At 39.2% G+C, this 21,793-nt stretch overlaps 1 protein-coding gene across 1 annotated transcript in view; it reads right to left on the reverse strand.

The window, feature by feature from the left end:
* LOC131229126 (histone deacetylase 5-like) overlaps positions 1-21,793 on the reverse strand; it is an 89,365-nt gene that overhangs the window by 16,830 nt on the left and 50,742 nt on the right. The window contains exon 5 of the mRNA XM_058224999.1: positions 12,932-13,143. Coding sequence (XP_058080982.1) covers positions 12,932-13,143 — 212 coding nt within the window. The remainder of the gene's footprint in view (positions 1-12,931; positions 13,144-21,793) is intronic.

Below are 21,793 nucleotides of genomic sequence, written 5' to 3' on the forward strand. Positions count from 1 at the left end.
TTTTACAGATTTGGGGTGCCATTTTATATTTTTTTTTATACTTTTTTCTATTTACACATTAATTATGGCCCTTTTTTTAAAAATTCGAAAAATATTTTTTTAATGATTGTTTTGTTGTTTTAATCATGTCATGTGATGTGTTAATCATAGTAGAACATGTTAATGTGCATTTTACAGATTTGGGGTGCCATTTTATATTTTTTTAATATTTTTTCTATTTACGCATTAATTATGGCCCTTTTTTATAAAATTCAAAAAATCATTTTTTAATGATTGTTTTGTTGTTTTAATCATGCCATGTGATGTGTTAATCATAGTAGAACATGTTAATGTGCATTTTACAGATTTGGGGTGCTATTTTATATTTTTTTTCTATTTACGCATTAATTATGGCCCTTTTTTTAAAAAATTTGAAAAATCATTTTTTAATGATTGTTTTGCTGTTTTAATCATGTTATGTGATGTGTTAATCATAGTAGAACATGTTAATGTCCATTTCACAGATTTGGGGTGCCATTTTATAATTTTTTTATATTTTTTCTATTTACGCATTAATTATGGCCCTTTTTTTTTTTAATTCGAAAAATCATTTTTTAATGATTGTTTTGTTGTTTTAATCATGCCATGTAATGTGTTAATCATATTAGAACATGTTAATGTGCATTTTACAGATTTGGGGTGCCATTTTATAATTTTTTTATATTTTTTTCTATTTACTCATTAATTATGACCCTTTTTTTAAAATTCGAAAAATAATTTTTTAATGATTGTTTTGCTGTTTTAATCATGCCATGTGATGTGTTAATCAAAGTAGAACATGTTAATGTGCATTTTACAGATTTGGGGTGCCATTTTATAATTTTTTTTCTTTTTTTTTCTATTTACGCGTTAATTATGGCCCTTTTTTTTTAATTCGAAAAATAATTTTTAATGATTATTTTGCTGTTTTAATCATGCCATGTGATGTGTTAATCATAGTAGAACATGTTAATGTGCATTTTACAGATTTGGGGTGCCATTTTATATTTTTTTAATATTTTTTTCTATTTACGCATTGATTTTGGCCTTTTTTTTTTTAATTCGAAAAATCATTTTTTAATGAATAGTTTGCTGATTTAATCATAGAATTTGATGTGTTAATTATAGTAGAACATGTTAATGTGCATTTTACAGATTTGTGGTGTCATTTTATAATTTTTTTCTATTTTCGAATTAGTGACTTTATGTTTTTATTTGCTTATATTGGACAGGTTTTGCCTTGGAGCTTCTTAGGGTTTAATTAGAACATGAAATCATCTTTTTTAACATAGGTCATACACTCATACTCATATCTAATTATCTAGAATCTACCTAAACTTAAAGAAATGTCTGGGTCTGGCCAACAACAAGTGAGGATATTGGATGACAACATTGTGAGAGGGTTGGTGGTACTAGGCACCAAATGAAGTGCAAGTATTGTGATAGACTAGTGATTGGTGGAATTACCGAAAGAGATAATGCTTTTAATGCAAGCTAGTCTGGATGAGTCGAAGGGTAAACGTGCTGCTATACAAAAGAAGAAAGATGATATTTTGGATGCAGCTTGACAGGAGGTGTTTGGTCCTTAAATATATGGGCGTTCGTAATGAAGATATTATTGATTCTAACGAAGATTCAGATTGAGAACTAACTATAGCTAGGAGAGAGAGCTTGCATCTAACTCGTGAAGAGGAAGAATGTCACCGCATGTTTGGCACGCATGGATCAGTGCGTGATACAGGGGGGGGTAGGGTTGGTGGGTTACGACGTGTGTTTGGGAGCCGACGACAGACATCTTCACGTGATGCCCCTATACGTTTGGATGAAGAAGTAAATGAGCCTAGGAGACCCTCTATTGATCCAATCCTGTTTAGGAAAGAATCAACTAAACAAAAAAAGATAAAACAAATGTGGAGTAGAACTCCGTTGAGAAATTAGGTAGAGCAGCAGCAAAGTTATGTATACATGCCAACATACCTCCTAACGCAGCCAATTCTCCATATTGGCAGGTGGTAATTGATGCAGCAGCAGAAGCAGGTGAAGGAATAAAAGCTCCCACGGCTAAGGAGATTAGGGGGAAATGAACAGATGCAGAACATGCGAATGTGAAAGCATACGTAGATACCTTTAAACCTGTATGGCAAGCCTGAGGATGCACGATCATGTGTGATGGTTGGACTGGCCTAACCAGAAGCAGCATGATCAACTTCATAGTATACTGCTACTTAGGAACTATATACCATAAGTCAATTGATGCCTCAAAGGCAACAAAAAATTCTACTTATATTAATGGACTAATGGATAAAGTTGTGGATGAGATTGGAGAGGAGAATATAGTGCAGATTGTGACAGATAATGAAGCAACATATAAGCTTGCAGGACATATGTTGATGGATAAGAGAAAACATCTTTTTTGGTCACCATGTGCTGCTCATTGTATTGATCTTATATTGAAAGATATTGGGAAGAAGAAGAATGTTAAGAAAATAGTCGAAAGGGCAAGAGAAGTGACGACGTTTATTTACAACCATAATCAAGTAGTCGCAATAATGAAAAAGTTCATGAAAGAGCGAGAGTTGTTGAGGCCTACGGCGACGAGATTCGCAACAAACTTTATAGCATTAGAGAGTTTATTCTAGCATAGGGGAGAGTTGAGTGAGATGTTCGCTTCCCGAGAATGACTCAACACAAAACATGGGAAGAAGACATCAGGGACACCAGTTGAAGTTGCGAACACCATACGAGACAACAAATATTGGAAGAAGGTCAAGTCGATCCTAAAGGTGATGGAGCCACTAATGAGGGTACTCCGTCTTGTTGAAACCGACGAAGCACCTACCATGGGCTTCCTATACGATGCCATGGATAAGGCAAAGTTGGCAATTCAACGTGATTGTAGAAGCTGGGAGTCTTATTGGAGGATGATCGACAGGAGATGGACAAGACAACTCCATCATGATCTTCATGCAACAGGTTACTATCTAAATCCTAGGTATGGATATGCCCAATCATTTGTTGAGGATGATGAAGTTCGTGTCGAGCTAAAAAATGTGATAAAGAGATTAGAGCCTGACTTAGATATGCAAATAAAGGTATTGAGATACATTTGAAAATCGCCTTGGTAGCTTTGGAGATGCTCTTGCATAGCATGCAGTATCTAAGTTGCAACCGGCCGAATGGTGAATTAATTTCCGAGAGAGTACGAAGGCTCTCCAAAAAATTGCAGTAAAAGTTTTAAGCCAGACAACATCTTCATCTACTTGCGAAAGGAATTGGAGTTGTTTTGCGCTTATTCATTCAAAGAATAGGAATAGATTGCAGACTAAAACATTAGATAGACTTGTCTTCATGCACAACAATATAAAACTAAGAATGCAACGACATCATAGGAGCATTACAGCTGTCGATGACGGAGACTACTGTCCAATAAACTTGGACAATATTTATTATGAGGATGGCCCGCTTCTACCTTGGTTGGAAACAAGGGAAAAGCAAATTGAAGAGGATAGTGAAGAATTGGAAATTGATGACCTAGAAATACGTAGGCGCAACAAGAGAGTCGTGCAGATGTGTTGGACCCGGTAAGAGGGGCAGTGTTTATGCCAAGTACGGGTACAGCTCAAGATCAACAGAAGAGTACGAGCAGTTGTAGCGTGACCGTGTTGGATGATGGTGACGATAACCCCCCTGCCCGTGGTGCTGGAACTTCTGGTGTTGCTCAGCACCCTATACAGCCGTCTAGAGATAGGATGCCGATGAACATCGACAAGGTGGTACACGAGGTCGGACTTATGAGTGTACCGAGTCATGATACATCCAGCAGGAGAAGGGTACATCTAGTGGTGCACTGGGTTCGGGAGGTCCGGAACATTAGCAGGCTCATGGTCTTAGTTATTATGATGGATATTCTTATGGTCAATTGGATTATGATTATGATGGTTATACTGAGCCTGTTCCATCACATTCATGTTGGAGTAGCCCTCCTGATCAATATCCATATGATTATAGATATCCAGATCCAAATCCAAGTTACTCATCACAGCAGACACACTCTCAATCTCAAGATTCTCAACAGCTTGAGTATGGGCACCAGTATGGCTATTCGACGGACACTGGTGGATATCCTTACTCGGGGTCAGAGTCGTTACCTAGTCAGGATCAGTCATCCTCTGGTTTCGTTGATCTAGTATTTCCTTCTGGCACTAGATATTATGCATATGCAGCACCTACACCTATTGGACAGCCTCAGCCTGATGGTGACGATGATGATGATGTGGAGGTCGAGCAACCACAAAAAAGCAGATTTTCATTTTGGTGGTGACTTGTGATTATGAGTATATATTTGTATCAAGGTAAGTATTTGTAGTAGACAGCTCACAGCAGTATTATTGCAAGAAGCCATGCAGTCATGCACACACTTGACACTGCCGAACTTGTATTTAAAATAGCTCCCCTGACAACCAATCAAGTAGTCCCTACTAATTATTATTTTTTAATATTCTTGACTTGAGGATGTTAGGTCATAGAAAGGAATCACACTATCACAGTCACGTGCACCACACTGCACAGGACCACAGGTATGTTCGAGAAATTCCTCAAAAATAATTGCAAACACCTAATGTAAGATATTTTCATATTACATTCATTATAATATATCTATCATTGATAGTAGATAGTTAGAAAATTAAATATATAAATTTTGTAGTCAAATTCAGGTTATCTGGTTCATAAATTCATCAGACAGTCCGATGCAACTTCTCACCAAAGCGTGGACTGTTACACCACCATAAACATGTTCCAATTTATAAATGAATGCATATTTGGAATGCTTAGAATATTCCGAATTCAATCCATATTTTTTGGCAAAAAAATTTTTTGCGCCATTACGGGCCGTTACGCCCCCATATCGCTGTTACGCCCCCGTATCCGTATCGGTTTTGGAGGTCACCATTACGCTAACCGATACCGATACGGGACACCTTGATCAGTAGTAGTTTTTCTTACAAGAAGACGAAACTTGAAGTACTTGAAATCACCTAAACCTGATGAATAAGCTGTTGTTTATGAAGATTGGGTGGCAAAGGATGCCTAAATACGATCTTTGTTATGAAATCATATGAGACCGCCTATTAATGCCAATGTCATGTTCTTTAAACTGGAAAAGGAGTATCAAAAAGTTCTAAGGAGATGTACTTAGGTAAGAAAACTTGACCCATACATATGAGTTATATCTAAAGATCTATGCCCTTTAATAAGGTGATGAGATTGTAGGAGAATGTTATTCTGCCATGTGGGGAGTGTAGGAAGAATTGAATATAAATCGGCCTTTGTCGGATGATTTTGAGGTTATGAGATGGTGGCAAGAGGAATTTCGTGTTGCTAAATTTATCTCTGGCCTATGTCAAGAGTTCAAGCTTAGATTCTTGGAGGTAGTAAGATCACATATGTTACTGAGGCATTTTCACGCATCCAACGTGCAATCTAGTTTTGGGGCCATGAGTTCAACAATCTCCAATAAATCTACACTCATTTCTTCCTCTAATAGAGGGGATGGAGATCATGGTAGATGCAATCACATAGGTCGATTGGTGCGAAAGATTTTTGGGGAGGTAGTGGTTGAGCTCTAGTGGAGGTCATGGTAGAGGCTGTGGATAGAGGTGTACACTGGTCAAGTCGAGCCGAGCTTTGCCCAGCTCGTGCTCGGCTCAGCTCAGCCTTCGAGCTCAGAACAGTAGCAAGTGCTCAACTCGTCCGAGTTCGAGCCGAGTTCGAGTAGATTTTAAGCCGAGTTCAAGCAGGATCTTGTGGATGGGGAGATTTGTGGGGGTTGTGGTGGGTGGAGAAGAGGAGGGTTTTTCTGATACTGAGGCGGAGATGATCGGACGGTGGTGGATTGAGATCGGAGCATGGGATTTCTTCCTTCTGTTAGACGTTGATGGGAGGGAGAGCGGAAGGTGGACGAGGGAGAAGGAAGACATTTTAGATAAAGGATAGGGGTATTTTGGGAAAAGTGGAATGGTGTGTGATACTGCTGGTTTGAGAACTGAGAGAGAGAGAGAGAGAGAGAGAGAGAGATGGATATATAATACCCTATACACGAGTCGAGTCCAAGTATAATTCGAGTCGAGTCGAGTCAAGCTGGGTCAAGCTTGAACTCGGCTCGAACCCATTTCGAGCTCCAAAAATCAGCTCGAACTCGACTCGAGTCGAGCGAGTTCTGAGTCGAGTCGAGCTTTTTCGAGCTGAGCCGAGTCGAGCGAGTTACCGAGCTTTTATTGCTCGTGTACAGCTCTAGTTGTGGAAATCAACATTGTGCTCATTGTGGGCAGGCACCTTGGTTACACGGTTGATATACGTTATGATGTTATAAGCAAATCAGCTTGGACTAATCAAGCCCGCATCTCTCAAGACAATTCTGAGAGTCATGCAATAGTAGCTAGACCCATCTCTTCTCATTCCGAATCAAATACAATTGGTGATACAATTACTTTGTCTAGGGAGAAGTATGTCAAGTTCTTAAGGATCGTTCGGCACTAGTATCCTCTCCTACTGCCACTCTTTCTTAGGTATGGCATGTCTTGCTTCCTCCAAACTTATTCCGTGGGTTATTGATTCAGGAGCATCAGACCATATTGCTAGTGAGTTAGTATACTTATCTCAATTAGATAAATATGTCTCTATGCCGGTTACTACTCATCCTACTTCCATCTCATTGTCGTCTATTTTGAACATTCCTGAATTCCCTTTGAGTCTAATATTTGTTAGTAAACTAACTCGATCCTCGAATTGTTCCGTCATATTTACCCTTCCCTTTGTAAATTTTAGGATCTAAAGATGGGAGGATGCTAAGTGGAAGACATGAAGTTGCTGGTCTCTACTATAGTGACAATGGTGTAGCTAGAGCTATGTTGCATACAAACATTTTCCCTCATCAATGGCATTAGAGGCTCAGTCACCCACCAGTGAGTAGTGCAAAGAGTCTTCTTAGTTCTTTCTCCATCACTGTCTTCAGTGTCCAAGTTAGACTATGAAGCTTGTGACTTGGGCAAACATCATAGAGTCACATTTATGCTTAGATAAACCTAACGTTAATTCATTTTCTTTAGTTCATTCAGATGTGTGATTTCTGTACAAGTTCCCAGATTACCTAACTTTTAGTATTTATCATATTTGTTGATGACTAGTCGCATATGACATGGCTATATCTGATGAAAGATCATTCTAAAGTTTTTCCTTGATTTAGTGTTTCATATGGAAATAAAACATCAATTTCATATTAAGGTTTGTGTCTTATGCTCGGACAATTGCTAGGGAACTTATGTCACAAAAACTTGACTCTTATCTTTCTGCTAACAACATTATTCATCAAACTTTTGCACATACATACAACAAAATGGTGTAGCTGATCATAAAAATCAACATTTCATTGGAGTTGCTCGTGTTTTGTTATTCAATGTTAATAGGCCCTCTTCTATTTTAGATGGTGAATCACCATTTTCTGTCTTGTCTTGGTATTCCTCTGTTTACTATTCCTCCTAGAGTGTTTGGTTGCATATATTTTGCTTATTCAGTTGATAAGTTTGAACCAAAAGCTATTAAGTGTGTCTTTCTTGGGTACTATCATACCCAACAAGGATACAATCGTTGTAACCCTTCCTCACATAAATGCAGTTCTCCATTGTTATCACATTTTTATGGTGCTCATTTCTTTTCTGATGTGTTAAGTCTTTACAGTTTGGCAAGATACCCAATACCTTCTAGCAGCGCCAAAAACCAAAACCGAATCGAGAGACATGGCTATACAAAAACCATCTCCATTAAAAGTTTATTCCAGAGATCCAAGTAAGATGCTGGAGCTCCTCCAACTGTGGCATCCAATAATCCTCCTCTTCTATCTGAAGATCAAAGTTCGATCAAGTCTCTTCCTTCAACTCCAATACTTAATCTCCTATTTTTCATTGTCTTTCTTATTAGGTTATCTCCTTCCTTCCATACATTTTTATCCATGTCTTCCATAATCCATTCCTTGTAATTTCTAGTAGGCCTACGTCATGATGGACAGAAATGGACCATGGACAAAGAAATGGCTGCCATTCACCAAAATTAAACTTGAACTTTTAACTGAGTTACCTGTTAGGAAACGTGTGATTGAGAGTAGATGGGTGTGCTCTCGAGTACAATCCTGAAGGCTCAATGGAATGTCTTAAAGCTTGGTTGTCCACTCAAACCCTTGGAGTTGACCATTATGAGACTTTTTTTCTCCTTTGACGAAGGTTCGTTTTAGGCAGGTTATAGTCCTTTGTTGCCACAAATATGAATTAGCCCTTATATCAGTTGGATGTGAAGAATGCGTTCCTTCACGGGGATCTCATTGAAGAAATATGAAGTAACCTCCAGTTTTTGTTGCTCATGGGAAACCAGACAAGTATGCCACCTTTAGAACTCAATATATGGCCTAAAACAGTCTCCAAGAGCATGGTTTGACAAATTTGACAATGGTGTGTGCATATGGGATGAAAGAAAGTGAGATTGACCGCTCTATTTTTATGAGGCAGGACGCACGATTATGCTAATTGTGTATGTCGACGATAATGTTGTTAGTTGTCAGTTGTCACAGGCAATGACAATGTCACCATTGAAAATTTGAAGGCCTTCTTATAGCAGCACTTCTGTAGAAAAGACTTGGGTTACCTTCAATACCTCTTGGGTATAAAAATAGCTGGATCCAAAGTGGGAATTAAATTGTCAAAAATGGACAAGCGATGGATTTACAGGCTGAGTCAATAAGACTGGTTTTATGGGTGCCAAAACAATTGACACTCCTATGGATCCAAATCAAAAGTTGGAGAGGTGGAGAGAGAGAGGGGGGGGGGGTGGTGGGGGGGGGGTGTGAGAGAGAGAGAGAGAGAGAGAGAGAGTCATAAGATACAACAGACAGTCATAAGATGACCTGAGCAAGGAGCATGCATAACCTGACCAACAATACTATCTGAATAAGCAATATCAAGTATAGTAATGATCCAATAGATAAGTTTTCCCACTAGACGCTGATACATTCCCAAATCAGGTAACAAATATCCACTATAATGCTGAAGACGATGATTCCGTTTGATCGGAGTATCACTCGACCGAGCTCCCAACTGACCAACATCACGTAAAAGATCAAGGACATGCTCTCACTGAGAGATGACAATACCCATATCTGGATCGAGTCATTATATCCCCAAGAAGTATAAACAGAAAAGCTACAAGTGTGATCATCAACGTACAAAATGGCAATGGAGGTGCCTAAATCTTGACGCTTAAAAACCATAATATGATCAACAAAGCTTTAAGTGTAGTGAAACTTCCGCATAACACAACTGAAGCGTTTAGACCATGCATGGGGAGAATGCCTTAGACCCTATAAAGCCTTTTTTAGTCTACACCAAGGTATTCAATAACAATAACAGTGGCCATAATGGCCACTGCCATTACCATTACGATATAGGCCATAACGGCCATTACGGCCCCATTTTTTTCTTTTGATCATCATCATCATCTAAGCCATTACCTTGACTAACTGGGGTCAGCTACAAGAATCTTGTTCTGCCATTCCACTCTATCACGGGCTACACGGAAACCTATTATGTATAGTTCTTTGTTTGTAATTTTTTTAGTCCCAAGTGTAATATTGTGGCTTCTAACATCTCCTTAAGTTTCACTAAAAAATTCCACCATTTTCCTAATATTTCCCTTAAAAGGCAATACATTTCCCAGTATCTGCGATGTTATCAACAATATCGATTTCCATATCCCAAGGTTGTGATAAAAACAACATTGACAATAAATAAAACACTGCTTGCACCTTCATTATGAATTTGCAACTTACGCTATATTACTGAAAAGCAATGTGTATTTGCCACTTATTGTCTTCTCCTTTATATTCATTTATTTCCACTCTCCGATACGTTCCCTAATTGTCTTTTCCTGTTTACTTATCTATGAGGCATTATGCAATGTTCAACCAAGAATATCTACTCTAGTTGTCAATCTGTACAAGTGGGACGCATGATTCAGTGGTCCCTAACTGTTGAGGATGGGCCCCAACACAGAAGTCCCATGCACCAAAAGTCTCCCAGATTGTTAAGTTCTAACTGTTGAATCAACTGTGATCCATGTTGTACTTTCTTCATAGCAATATATTTGGTGACAAGAATTTGAAGGGTCATATCGAGGGTGATGCAACCCCGAAGGGATGGAAGGGATCAAGAACAAGAAACAACGATTGTGGGAAGAGCCCACAACCCTCAGGTCAAGGTTAGAGATCAAACGTCCCCCTCCTCTTCTTCCAAGCAAACTCAAAAATAAAATAGTATAAACAATTTTATTCTCCAAAGCAGATTCATGCTTCACACATCCAAGCATTGTTTTCATAGGCTTAAGACAAAGGAAACCCTAATCTTAGATCAACTAGCTTGTGTGTCCTAGATGGATCATTTGATCAATCATGCATGGCCTTTGGACGCATCAAGGGGACTACCATATCAATGGTTTGAATTGCCAAACCATGGCCCTGCTTGTACAAACTGACTGAAACCCTGAATCAACTATAGATATGATGGTTTCTAGACAGTCTATGATGCCTCCTTTTATATATTCCCTAGTTTTGCTAAACTTCAATTTTAACTATATATATATATATATATATATATATATATATAGAGAGAGAGAGAGAGAGAGAGAGAGAGAGAGAGAGAGAGAGAGAGAGACACTCACCCCTCTCTAAGCCTAAACTTGGGACCAGTTCTCACACTTCCAGATTTCGTTCTTATCAACCTGAGGCCAATAACTTCCTCACAGCTGCTGAAATTGCATTGAACTCTTTGCCTCAGTCACATTTCAAGTGCCCAAGTATAATGGTTAATGCCTCATTTCCATTAGCAGTTCGTCAACAACTTCACATGATAGGTTTCCTTCAATCATGTGTAAAAGGGACTACGAACTTGTACATCAATATCAACAACCAATAGCCACTTGTTAAAATTAATCATGCCAGCTATTTCAAAAGAATACTAGCACCACACAGGCCAACCTACTGAAAGTCCTCTCTTGACCTTTAATCTTATTATGGAAATTGAGAGTGGGGACAGTTCGTTCTCTACAACTATATGCTCTTAATCAACTTCATTGCATGTAATCTCGTTCCTTTGGCATGCTACCACATAGAAAGACACTGATTGCATTGACCACTTAAATCCGAAGAACCAATGCAACTTGAAGTAGTAGTTTCAGGTGTTCCCATTTGTGGACACATAATAAGGGAAATCATCAACCAAAATCCACAACACACCACTTGTTGATTAGATATTGTCCTCATTCTGCATGTCCATAGCCTTTTTGCAACTGATCCTCAACAATCCCAGCTTACTCAAGTATATCAAACTATGCATTACCTTCTGGAAAGAAAGTAAAAAGTGCATTTTGTTGATCTGGGTACATCTTCATCGCCAGACACGAACTATGCCAAATCTCTTGACGATGAGCTCTTTTTACAGGATTACAGCATCAACATGGGTTCATAGGCCAATCACTTGGAATAAGCGCAACTGATTGTATCCCGCCACATCCCTCATAATAGAATCCATTATGCCAGTTCAGTTGGTGTCAGGCTTTCCTCTAATGGCATCAACCTGGGTTCCTGTCTTCTATCCTGGAAACAAAATGCTAATTAGATTAACCATGCATAGTGCTGAATGGACAAACAATACTTTATGCATGCAGTGGGAAATTTTCACCATCGGTTTAAACTGATTTCATTTTATTTGGAAGAAGCTCACTACACTAACCATTCAAAATCTTGCACTTGTAAGGGTTTTCAGATTGCTAATAAGGTCCCAGCTGCATGACAGAGGACTTCTTTTTCACTTCTTAACCAATAGAGACAGTCTGAGTAGGTGGTACTTATATTAACTGCGTATGGGCCAAGTGCCAACTAGGTAGTCATTATTTTGCTCATGTGATTCTTTTGTTTCTCAAAGGATACTCCAGCCGTTTTCATTTCTACATTGGTTGAGCAAGAAAATTAATCTGATTAATCGAGGGCTGATGCATAAATTCCAAAATCAAGACAACTTTAGAAGAGAGTAGAAGAGACTCTACCTTGAACCCTACACTTAATAAATAAAGATAATAAATCTATAGGCTAAAAGGATTTTGGAAGACTAAAATTCATTAAAGTGAAGCCATGACAGCAAATAACTGCAAGTCAAAACTAACACATTAAAGAACTAGTACTCAGCAGATCCGATCTAAAATAACAGGATAGTAGCTCGCGGCATATGTTCCCTTCAATTTACAAGACTTTCAGATCCATTTATAGACTTCAAAGAAAAAAAAACTACAGTTATATATTATCCAGTACCATTCTGCAGATAGCCTAGCCAGTGAAAGAAAGCTATCGTCCATTTTCAGTACCAGTATGCATCATCATCATAGCCTTATCTCAGCTATTTGGAGTCAGCATTGAATCCTGTTTCAGTCATATTACGCATATTTCAAATAATGTCTACTCTTCCTTGTCCAACTCTTGAGAAGAATGTGAAACATAACAATTCGACAGTGAACAGGATCAAATATAAATTTTCCAGTATTTTGTCAACCCTTTCAACTAATACTATTAAATATATAGAAATAAAATCTTGGGGCAAGTTTAGGAAGAATTTGCAGAATGAACAAATGTCCATATAGCGTTTTGCAGGGCACAACCCCACAAAATGACAAGCAGCAGCCAATCTGGTGGTGCATTGGTGTTTTGGGCCCTGTAAAACATTGAAATTTTTGCACTCCCCAATTCCATCCAAAGTGACACCCTTACAGAATGAAAATATTTCACAAGTATAATTAGTCACTCACATTCCAATGAAAAACAAACCTGCATCAAATCCGCCAGAAATTAGAATCATGTCTGGATTGTAAGCCTTGGCTACAGGGATCAGTACGTGGTCCCAGACTGCAAGGTAGTCTGCATCACCACATTGTCCATGCTCCCAAGGAACATTTATATTATAACCTGCACCTAATCCTTCTCCAACCATAGTATGAGAGCCATCATCCCCAGATGGATAGAAACTTCCGAAGTCAAACCTGTATACACAGGAACAGGCCCATGACAATCAAAGATGCTATCAGTTTATTTGACCTGACAACCACAGATGAGTATCAAGTAAAAATAAATTTGCAGAAAACATGTGTAGACACCCCACTCAACAAGTGTTTTGACTAATAGAGGATTTTGCATTGCCTTAAAATGAAGAATCTGCAGAATTTCCTTGAGTATTCACCTCTAAGCTGAAGCCCAAGCCGCATTACCTAAGCCCTGATTCAACCCAAAACCTCATCGAAACCTTCTCAAACCTAAGCAAAAGGACCCAGAAGGATTCAAGAGGTGTGAGACCCAGCTTAGCCTGGGTTTGGGGCCCACACCCTTTTTTGACTGATTTCCTTGGTCGCAGAAAAACTTTATGCTTTTCAGGTTTATCCGCATTTGAGCTACTATCCACTTTCAGGCCCCAATTTCTTGGTTTTCCATTGTCCAATTTCCATCTTGTAGCCCATCAAATTACTTTTCCAATGAACCTAGTTTTAGCTCAATCAAATATGGGGGCGTGAAATTATGATCGAAATCCCAAAGAGTGCGTGAGACCGTTTAACAGTTTCAGAACCAGAATTTGACCTAACTTTTGGACTCCACTTTCCCTTAACTTCTACAAAATTTTCCCCCAAACCAGAACCATTAGTTAGCCCATCAAGTTCTCTTTCCAACAAGCTATAGATCACCCAAATGTGACACTCGAGCACCATGTTGCGATAAAAAAAAAACTTGAGGTAAGCATGCTGACTGCGTGCAAGAAACAATTCCAAAAATGACATCCATGTCCTTGCCTGTCCTTGCACAGAAATCCAAACCCAATATCCAAACTCCTTTGATCCTTTAACCCAATTTTTACCAAAATATCCCTAGAAACCTTAGTTCGATGCTAAGCTACCATATTTTTACAAAACTACTCCTTAACTTAGTGAATTCCCAAAACTCCCCCTCCCCTCTTCAAGCCATGAGATACTTGAGTTCCAAGCATTTCAATTCTAGCCACTCAATACCAAAGCCTCTAGACACCTTCCTAGAATCTTCCCTAAACCCAATTACCCCTCAATTCTCTACAGATTACCCTCCAACCACCCAATCAATAACCCAAAATGTGTCACTTATCATTCATCCTATAATTCACCACCCTTTTGAACACCCTCAATGTCCCCTCAAATTACAACTCCACCACCCATCTCCTCTATAAATAAAGGCCTCTTGCAAAAAGATAGAGGTCTTGCCTCTCAAAAAATTCTAAGTCCTATAACTCCCTCTAAGATCCAAATTCCAGACTCACAAGAATTATGCATCCTAATGGAGAAGGAGAGTGAGAGGACTAATAGCTTGGGAAGCTTTTCTCTTCCAAGGCCAAAAGTACAGCTCTACTCCTTGGAGTGGTGAGCCAAAGCTACAGAAACCTTTGGGTTGGAGAACAGTTCTCTCATTCTTCTCCCTTCATTATCTCTCCTAGAAGAAGCAAGCAAGGGCAGACACTCCCCATTGCAAGATCTTGAAGAACCTTCAAGGAGCTTTAATCCACGAAGCCTAACTAGAAGCGACAACCAATCCATCAAATTCACAAGGAGAAGAAAACCACAACATGGATCCTTCACCATATTCCTCCCATTCTCTTCCTCAATTTTTTATTCTAGCCCTCCATCTTTCTTCTTTTATTTTCTCTCTTTGTATTTTTTTTTTTTTTTTGGGTCACTTTTGGGGAACCAATCAAGCCATTTGTGAAAATTCTAATTTGTTGATGGACCATGATGGAAGTTGATGATCTCATGTGTACCCACTTCCTATGGAGATAATGGATTATATTGTTTCATATTTTATTTTCCTTTTTAGTCCTTACATGTGATGTTTCAAAATTCCCATTCATCAATACATGTAACGATACCGATACTCTGAATTGCTCACATCGCATCATACCACCACAACTTACAATAGTGACACACTATTGCGGTGCTCACTTTGTGTGATGTAAGATGATGGAAACTATCCTAGAATGCAAGATGAGAGATCAATTACACATTAATTTCAGCAATCAACATGTAAAATCAAGCATATCCACATAATAGATTCGAAAATTCAGATTTATAACATGAAGATCTTAAGTTATTACATACGCGGAGCACGAAAATATAAATAATTCAAGGGTGGCCCACTTGGAAGTAGGGACTTCCAATCTAGCATGAATAGTGCAACAACCACATGGATAGACAAAGATGCAAGCAAAATTCTGGTATAGGGAAAGTTTCACAAAAAATTCAAATTTTCTTTAGGGTTTTATATTCATGGATGGAGATTTAGGAATGGCGTTTTTAGGGATTCAAAGGATCTAGGGATTAGAGAGTTTTGGAAGAAAATCAAAGAGGGAAAACCCCAAACGGGAGCCCAAACATGGCTGCCCGTATGGACACACATGCGTGCATGTGCACGTGCGAGTCCACAAGTGTGTAGGTAAAGGAGAAGAAAGATATGGAGGATTGAGTAAGGTTTTGATGGGTTTAAAAGGTTGTAATGGAAGGGGGAAAAGGAAGACAAGAGAAGAAGGAGAATACCTTTTGAATAAGAGAAAGGGGAATGATGTACCTTGGGGAATCCACCACCAACAAGCTTCTACCCTTCCACAATTCAGTTGGAAGGGAGGATTTCTCACAAACTCTAAAATACAAAGAGGAAAATTTCTTCACACAAGAGAACTTCTCTATTTTTATTTTTATTTTTCTCAATAACACCACTGGGGTTGGAAGTTCATCCTCCTTTGCTTTTCTAATTAAAAATTCGGAATAATTACAACTATGCCACTCACTTAAGTAAAACGGCCCATCATCCAAAATGATAAAACTAAAACACTTATTATCAATCTCAACAATCAAATAAATCCTAAAAATAACAAAAAACATAAAGGAAGCAAGATCAAATTCCAAGGGGCCCAAGTCTAGAAGATCTGGCAGCACGATGGCCTGATTGACAAGATCCAATGGTTGGATCGACACAAAATAAAAATTATATGACTAAAATGGTCTCTTAAGAAGCTCGCATGGATCATCCCAAAGTGGAGTCTTCCTGATGCATGTCCGATACATGTGGGGTCTTCAAAATGGCCCGGCGAGCCCCATCTAGAACTCGTCTCCTATCCACAAATAAAGTTACGCTGATGTTGGTGGTTGCCTCCGTCTTTAGTACACTTGAGCAGGTCCTCTAATGTCCCCATCATTGTGTGTACATCTAACCTACTTTGTCCATCGTGTTAAGCCTATCATGTTCACTATAGAGCCCCAAAAATTAAGCTGATCACTCAAGAGTGCCACACCCTAAGAAACAATGTCAAATCATGCCTAAACCTTGAAATTCACATGGTGTAGCGCACCTAAGTTTTGGAATGGATAGATATTTGGTGTCCATCCTAGTGCGGCATCTAATGAATGGCTTGGATGATATATATACACAACACGTTGGGCCCCACAAACCTCTTAGGAGGTTTTATTGTTGAGGTGTTCCCTCCTCACTATCCCCTAAAGTGTGGCCCACTAAAGTTTCCTTTCGGTCTGATTTTTATCCCATGGATAAAATCAAAGGGCAAATCCAAAGAATGGGGATTGGGTGGATCTGAAACACCCATGAACTTGGCCATACAATAGAATCGTAACACCAATATTAGTGGTGGTACGACACACCTAGTTGCATTGAGATACTTCATCAGTCCAATTCATTGATCCAGACCGTTCATTATGTCCAACACACATTTCATGCACTACCACAGATGTGTCACACCAACCCAACAAATATTAACCATTGATCAATGGCTTTTAATATGGGATCAGCTCGAGTTCTCATCCTTGTGTACTGGCGAGGCAGAATTTTTGGAAGAGGTAATTTCAGATGAGTAGATTAAATCTACTATTAAAGGTTTGGGTAGGGACAAGGCCCTGGGACCGGATGGTTTCCCACTGGCATTCTTCCAATTTTTTTGGGAAACTGTAATGTTAGATTTGGTGGCATTTTGTTGCGAGTTCAGCATGAATGGAAAGCTTGCCTTGGAGATGGGTGCGACATTTATAGCACTTTTCCTAAGGAGGGGGCAGAATGCATACAGACTTTCAGCCGATAAGTCTTATTTCTTGTCCTTACAAGATACTAGCAAAGATTTTGGCAACTAGATTCAGGTCCGTGTTGGGTCGCCTACTATCTAAAGAGCAGGGGGTCTTTGTTGAAGGTAGGCAGATTTTGGAAAGCTCCCTCATCGCAAATGAAGTTATCAATTCGCAGCACAAGGTAGTAGGGGAGTTGTATGCAAGCTAGATCTGGAGAAAGCTTATGATCATGCGGAAAGGATATCCACTCTCTCCCTTCCTTTTCATTGTTGTGGCTGAAGCACTTGCCAGGATGTTATCTAAGGGGGTTCAAGAAAGTTTATTTCGCAACTTCAAGGTGGAGGGAGGGGTCTTTCGGGTATCACATCTTCAGTTTGTGGATGATACTATACAATTTTGTGAAGTAGAGGTTATCCAAGTTAATAATCTTAGAAAGGCAATATTCTGCTTTGAAACAATTTCAGGTCTCTCGGCAAATCTCCATAAATCCAAGCTGCTAGGAATAGATCTATCTCGTGAGGAAGTGGATTCTTATGCTCGCTTGTTTGGGTGTAAGGCAGGATTCTTCCCATCATCTTATTTAGGCCTCCCGTTATGCATTGGAAGACTTAACAAATCACAGTGGCATCCAATTATTGAAATATTTGAAAGAAGATTATCTGTATGGAAGAGTAGATATTTATCCTTGGGTGGAAGAATTCTTCTCATTAAAACAGTGCTAACTAACCTTCTGCTCTATTTTATGTCCTTATTCAAGTGTCCAAAAAGAGTGCTCTCTATCTTGGAGAAATTCCGTAGAACCTTTTTATGGCAAGGTGGTGAGTCTTAAGCAAAAATATCATCTCATGAAGTGGGTTGATGTGTGTCAATCAAAGGAGGAAGGGGGAGTGGGTATTCAAGATATTGAATTAATGACCCAAGCTCTTTTGGGTAAGTGGATTTGGAGGTTCAGGGCAGAGAATGGGCATTTATGAAAGGAAATCTTGGTACGAAAGTATGGGGTTGAGGGATTGGGGTGGTGGCCTAAGCGCATTCCGCTATATAAAGGGTCGTTTGTGTGGAGATCTATCCCTCAAGGGGTTGGTTATTAGGGGGCGGGTTTTCGAGTGGGAAATGGGTCCATGGTTAGCACAGGTAGCCTCAGATCTAGATGCTTTGGTAGCATCATGCTTTGATTATCCTATTGGTGTTTAGGTGCCTCATTGCATAAGAGATCTTCGGGAGGAGCAAGTAGGTGAATTAGTGGAGTTGCTTCATCTCCCGGGGGGAAGAGGAATTTGGAAAGTTTATAGTCATGTCACTTTATTGTCACTCATCAAGTAATGTCCAATTTGATGCATTCCCCATTTAATCCTATGGTGTCCCTTTAAAGGTGTCGGCATATGCTTGGCTGGCAGGGTGGAACAAAATTCTAGCCATCGATAATTTGCGAAGAAGGGGCCTTACCATTGTGAATGCATGTTATCTATGTTGCAGAGAGGAAGAAACAGTGAATCATTTATTTATACCTTGCCCTTTCTCAAGGGAGTTTGGTACAGTGTGTTGGGGCATTTCAGAGTCTATTGGGTGCTCTCGAAGTCGATAATTGATTTGTTTGTCCAATGGCATGAGGGAGGCTTAGTGGCAACTTCAAAGAAGAGATGGAGAATGTTTCTCTTGGTTGGTCTGTGGGCCATTTGGGCTGAAAGGAACAATAGATGTTTCCGAGATAAATGTGGTTCTTCATGTCGTGCTTTCTTGAGTGCCCTTGCAAATGTAGAAGACTGCTTTGGGTTGTAGCCTTTGTTATCTTTACTATTTTTTCTTTGTTTGTTTTTCTCTGCTGTTTCTCGTTCATTTTTTCGGCTTCGACTATTTTCTAATAAAGTTGTCATCCTTCAAAAAAAGAAGAAGAAGAAGAAGAAGAATATTGTTTAAACAAATATGTCAATCAACAATTATATCCATCCATTTGTTAGGGCCCATCCTAGCGCATCCATAGCTTGGCAAAAGAATGGCCAAATAAAATAAGGCCAAAACAGGGATGGATTAGATCATCTAATCAGTATGATTTTTGCAGAACCTCCCTCCCCCTGTCGAACGGATGATCCCAACCGTATGAAAAAGGCCAATTTGTTACAATTGTCTGTCTTTTATAAAACATAGATCACATGGTCAAAATCATTAAAGGCGTTACTTTGGAATCAAAAGCAACATACATTGGGGTGTATGAAATAGATGGTTCAAGATGATGATTGGACCTATTATGTTTCTGCGCTTAATCTTGATTTTCCATTTTCCATGCTATTGATTTGACACATAGGATCATTGGATTGATGTGATTCTCATACCATGGCTTGCTCCAATGGTACTATTGAATGAACCGTCCCCATGGATAATTGGACATCCCACGTGTTAGTCAAAAGTTTTGGGGGCGTTAGCAAAACCCATGTCACACACACAGACAAATACCTATATCAATAGGGAAATGCGTCCCCACCTTAATGGGAATCTTAGCAATGTCTCCAAATCTTTTGAGCATCACTAGAATGCCCGATCATTATCAAGACCAAGCTGTGGTGCAAGAATCATGCTAATCGGATGATCCTAACCCCGTAAATGAGGCCAATTTGTTGCAACCATTTGTCTTTTAAAAGTAATAGATTGCTTGGTCAGAATCATCAAATCAAAGTGCTACTTTCAAATCATAAGCAATACAAAGCAAGATCTATCAAATAAATGTTTTGATGGGGACATCACGCGCACACGTCCACGCACGCCGTCCCCTACGCACGTACGCCAGAAGGAGGGCCCCAACATCGATCTAGATCGATGACGACGTCCAGGGAGGGCATCCTAGTTAGAAGACGAAGTTTGGTTCAAAAGAGTGGGCCTGATAGTTAAGAAAAGTCCATCATGGGATCTCATGATCGTGACCCACTAGTCGGATTGATTTCATATTTTAAATTTTGCTTATTGTTATTATTTAGAACATCATGAACGCTATAGATTTCTTTGTTTGGTTTTTATTTTAGTTTACTTCATCGCCAAGTAATAGGTTGCGCACATGGCGCGAGTTTTGGGGTATAGGGTTTTCCTATAATAGGCACCCCTTGTAACTCTTTTGATTCATTGAAGATTAATAAAAATTCTACGTTTTCCTACTCTCTGAATTGTGAAGCCCTCCCTTCTTCGAAGGGCTAACTACCATGGTGCGAAGCCACAACTATCCCGATTCGCCCCCACCTTCTTTCATCCATATTTTTCTTCTCCTACAAGCATTCCATCTGCAAATCCATCAATAGTTGCAGCTGCTTTTCTCCCTACAGCAAATTTCCAGAATCTAGCCCTGCAGGAGGGCTGAAACTTCGGCGGAGCACCACACACAAACCGTGCATCGGATCGAGCTGAGATTTGGGGGTTTTGGAGTCCATCCCTGGCCGACCAGGGCCAAGGTGGCCTTTTTCTGAATAGTGGGCCCCACACACGTGCGGCCGTGATCACACGCACATGCGTCTAGGTCATTGTTGCTGTCCGCACGCAGGAACTGTCTTCCGGTTCAGCTTTTCTTCTTATTTTACCCTCTCATACCAGTTTTTCATAAACCCCAACCCTAAATTGCATTATCCTTAATTTATTTGCCTCTTTTCTCACCCTAGGGTTCCTTGAATTGAAATTGGTGAATCCTTTGGATTAGGGACTAATTGTTGTGCAAGTGTGGATGATTACTGCTTATCTTTGAGCATCGTTTGGTTTATAATTTTAATAGATCCAGCCCTAACATGTGTATGCCTGGACACGCATAGATTCCCCTTAATTGAATGGTTTGGACTTTCATGTGGGATATGGAATGTGTAATTGTTTCTGAACTAACATGATCTTAAGCCTAAAATCTCGCACATCATATTTAAATTTCATGTCCTGCATCATGTTTCGAGATGATGATTGGACCTATTTTGTTTCTCTGCTTAATCTCGATTGTCCATTTTCCATGCCATTGATCAAACGTTTAGGATCATTCGGTTGAGGGAAAGTGTAGAGATATAATTTTGTGTAGAGAAATATAATTTTGCATATGCACATGCATCTTTTCTTGTATTCATGAGCAATGTTTGCAATATCAGTATCGATGCATGCATCACACCCTTGGGATACAAAAACAGATCAGTTTTCGCATGGGAAAATTGCCTCTATCAAGGAATGCATCATTGTTTCAAGGAAAATTGGGGAAACATTGGGAAACTGATGGAATTTTTCTATGAACTTCAAGGGATGTTGAAAGGGACAAGACTACATGCTTAAAACCTAGAGTATTACCAAAAAAACTCGGATGCATAAGTTCCCTTTGTATAGGGTCTTAAACTATGTGTTGTCTAACAGAAGTGATGCAGTTATATCCAAAATGAGTTCATATCATTCAAATATCTTACAACTAATTCAGATTAAACCATCTACACTATGCGTCCCAATTTAGATGCCTGAATGAACCAAAAATTGTGCTTATTTATTTATTTGACTATCAGATTGGTGGGTCAATGATTTGGACAATCTAGATTGCCATATGACTATTGCA

This window comes from Magnolia sinica, chromosome 16, assembly GCF_029962835.1.
Source record: "Magnolia sinica isolate HGM2019 chromosome 16, MsV1, whole genome shotgun sequence".
NCBI lineage: Eukaryota > Viridiplantae > Streptophyta > Magnoliopsida > Magnoliales > Magnoliaceae > Magnolia > Magnolia sinica.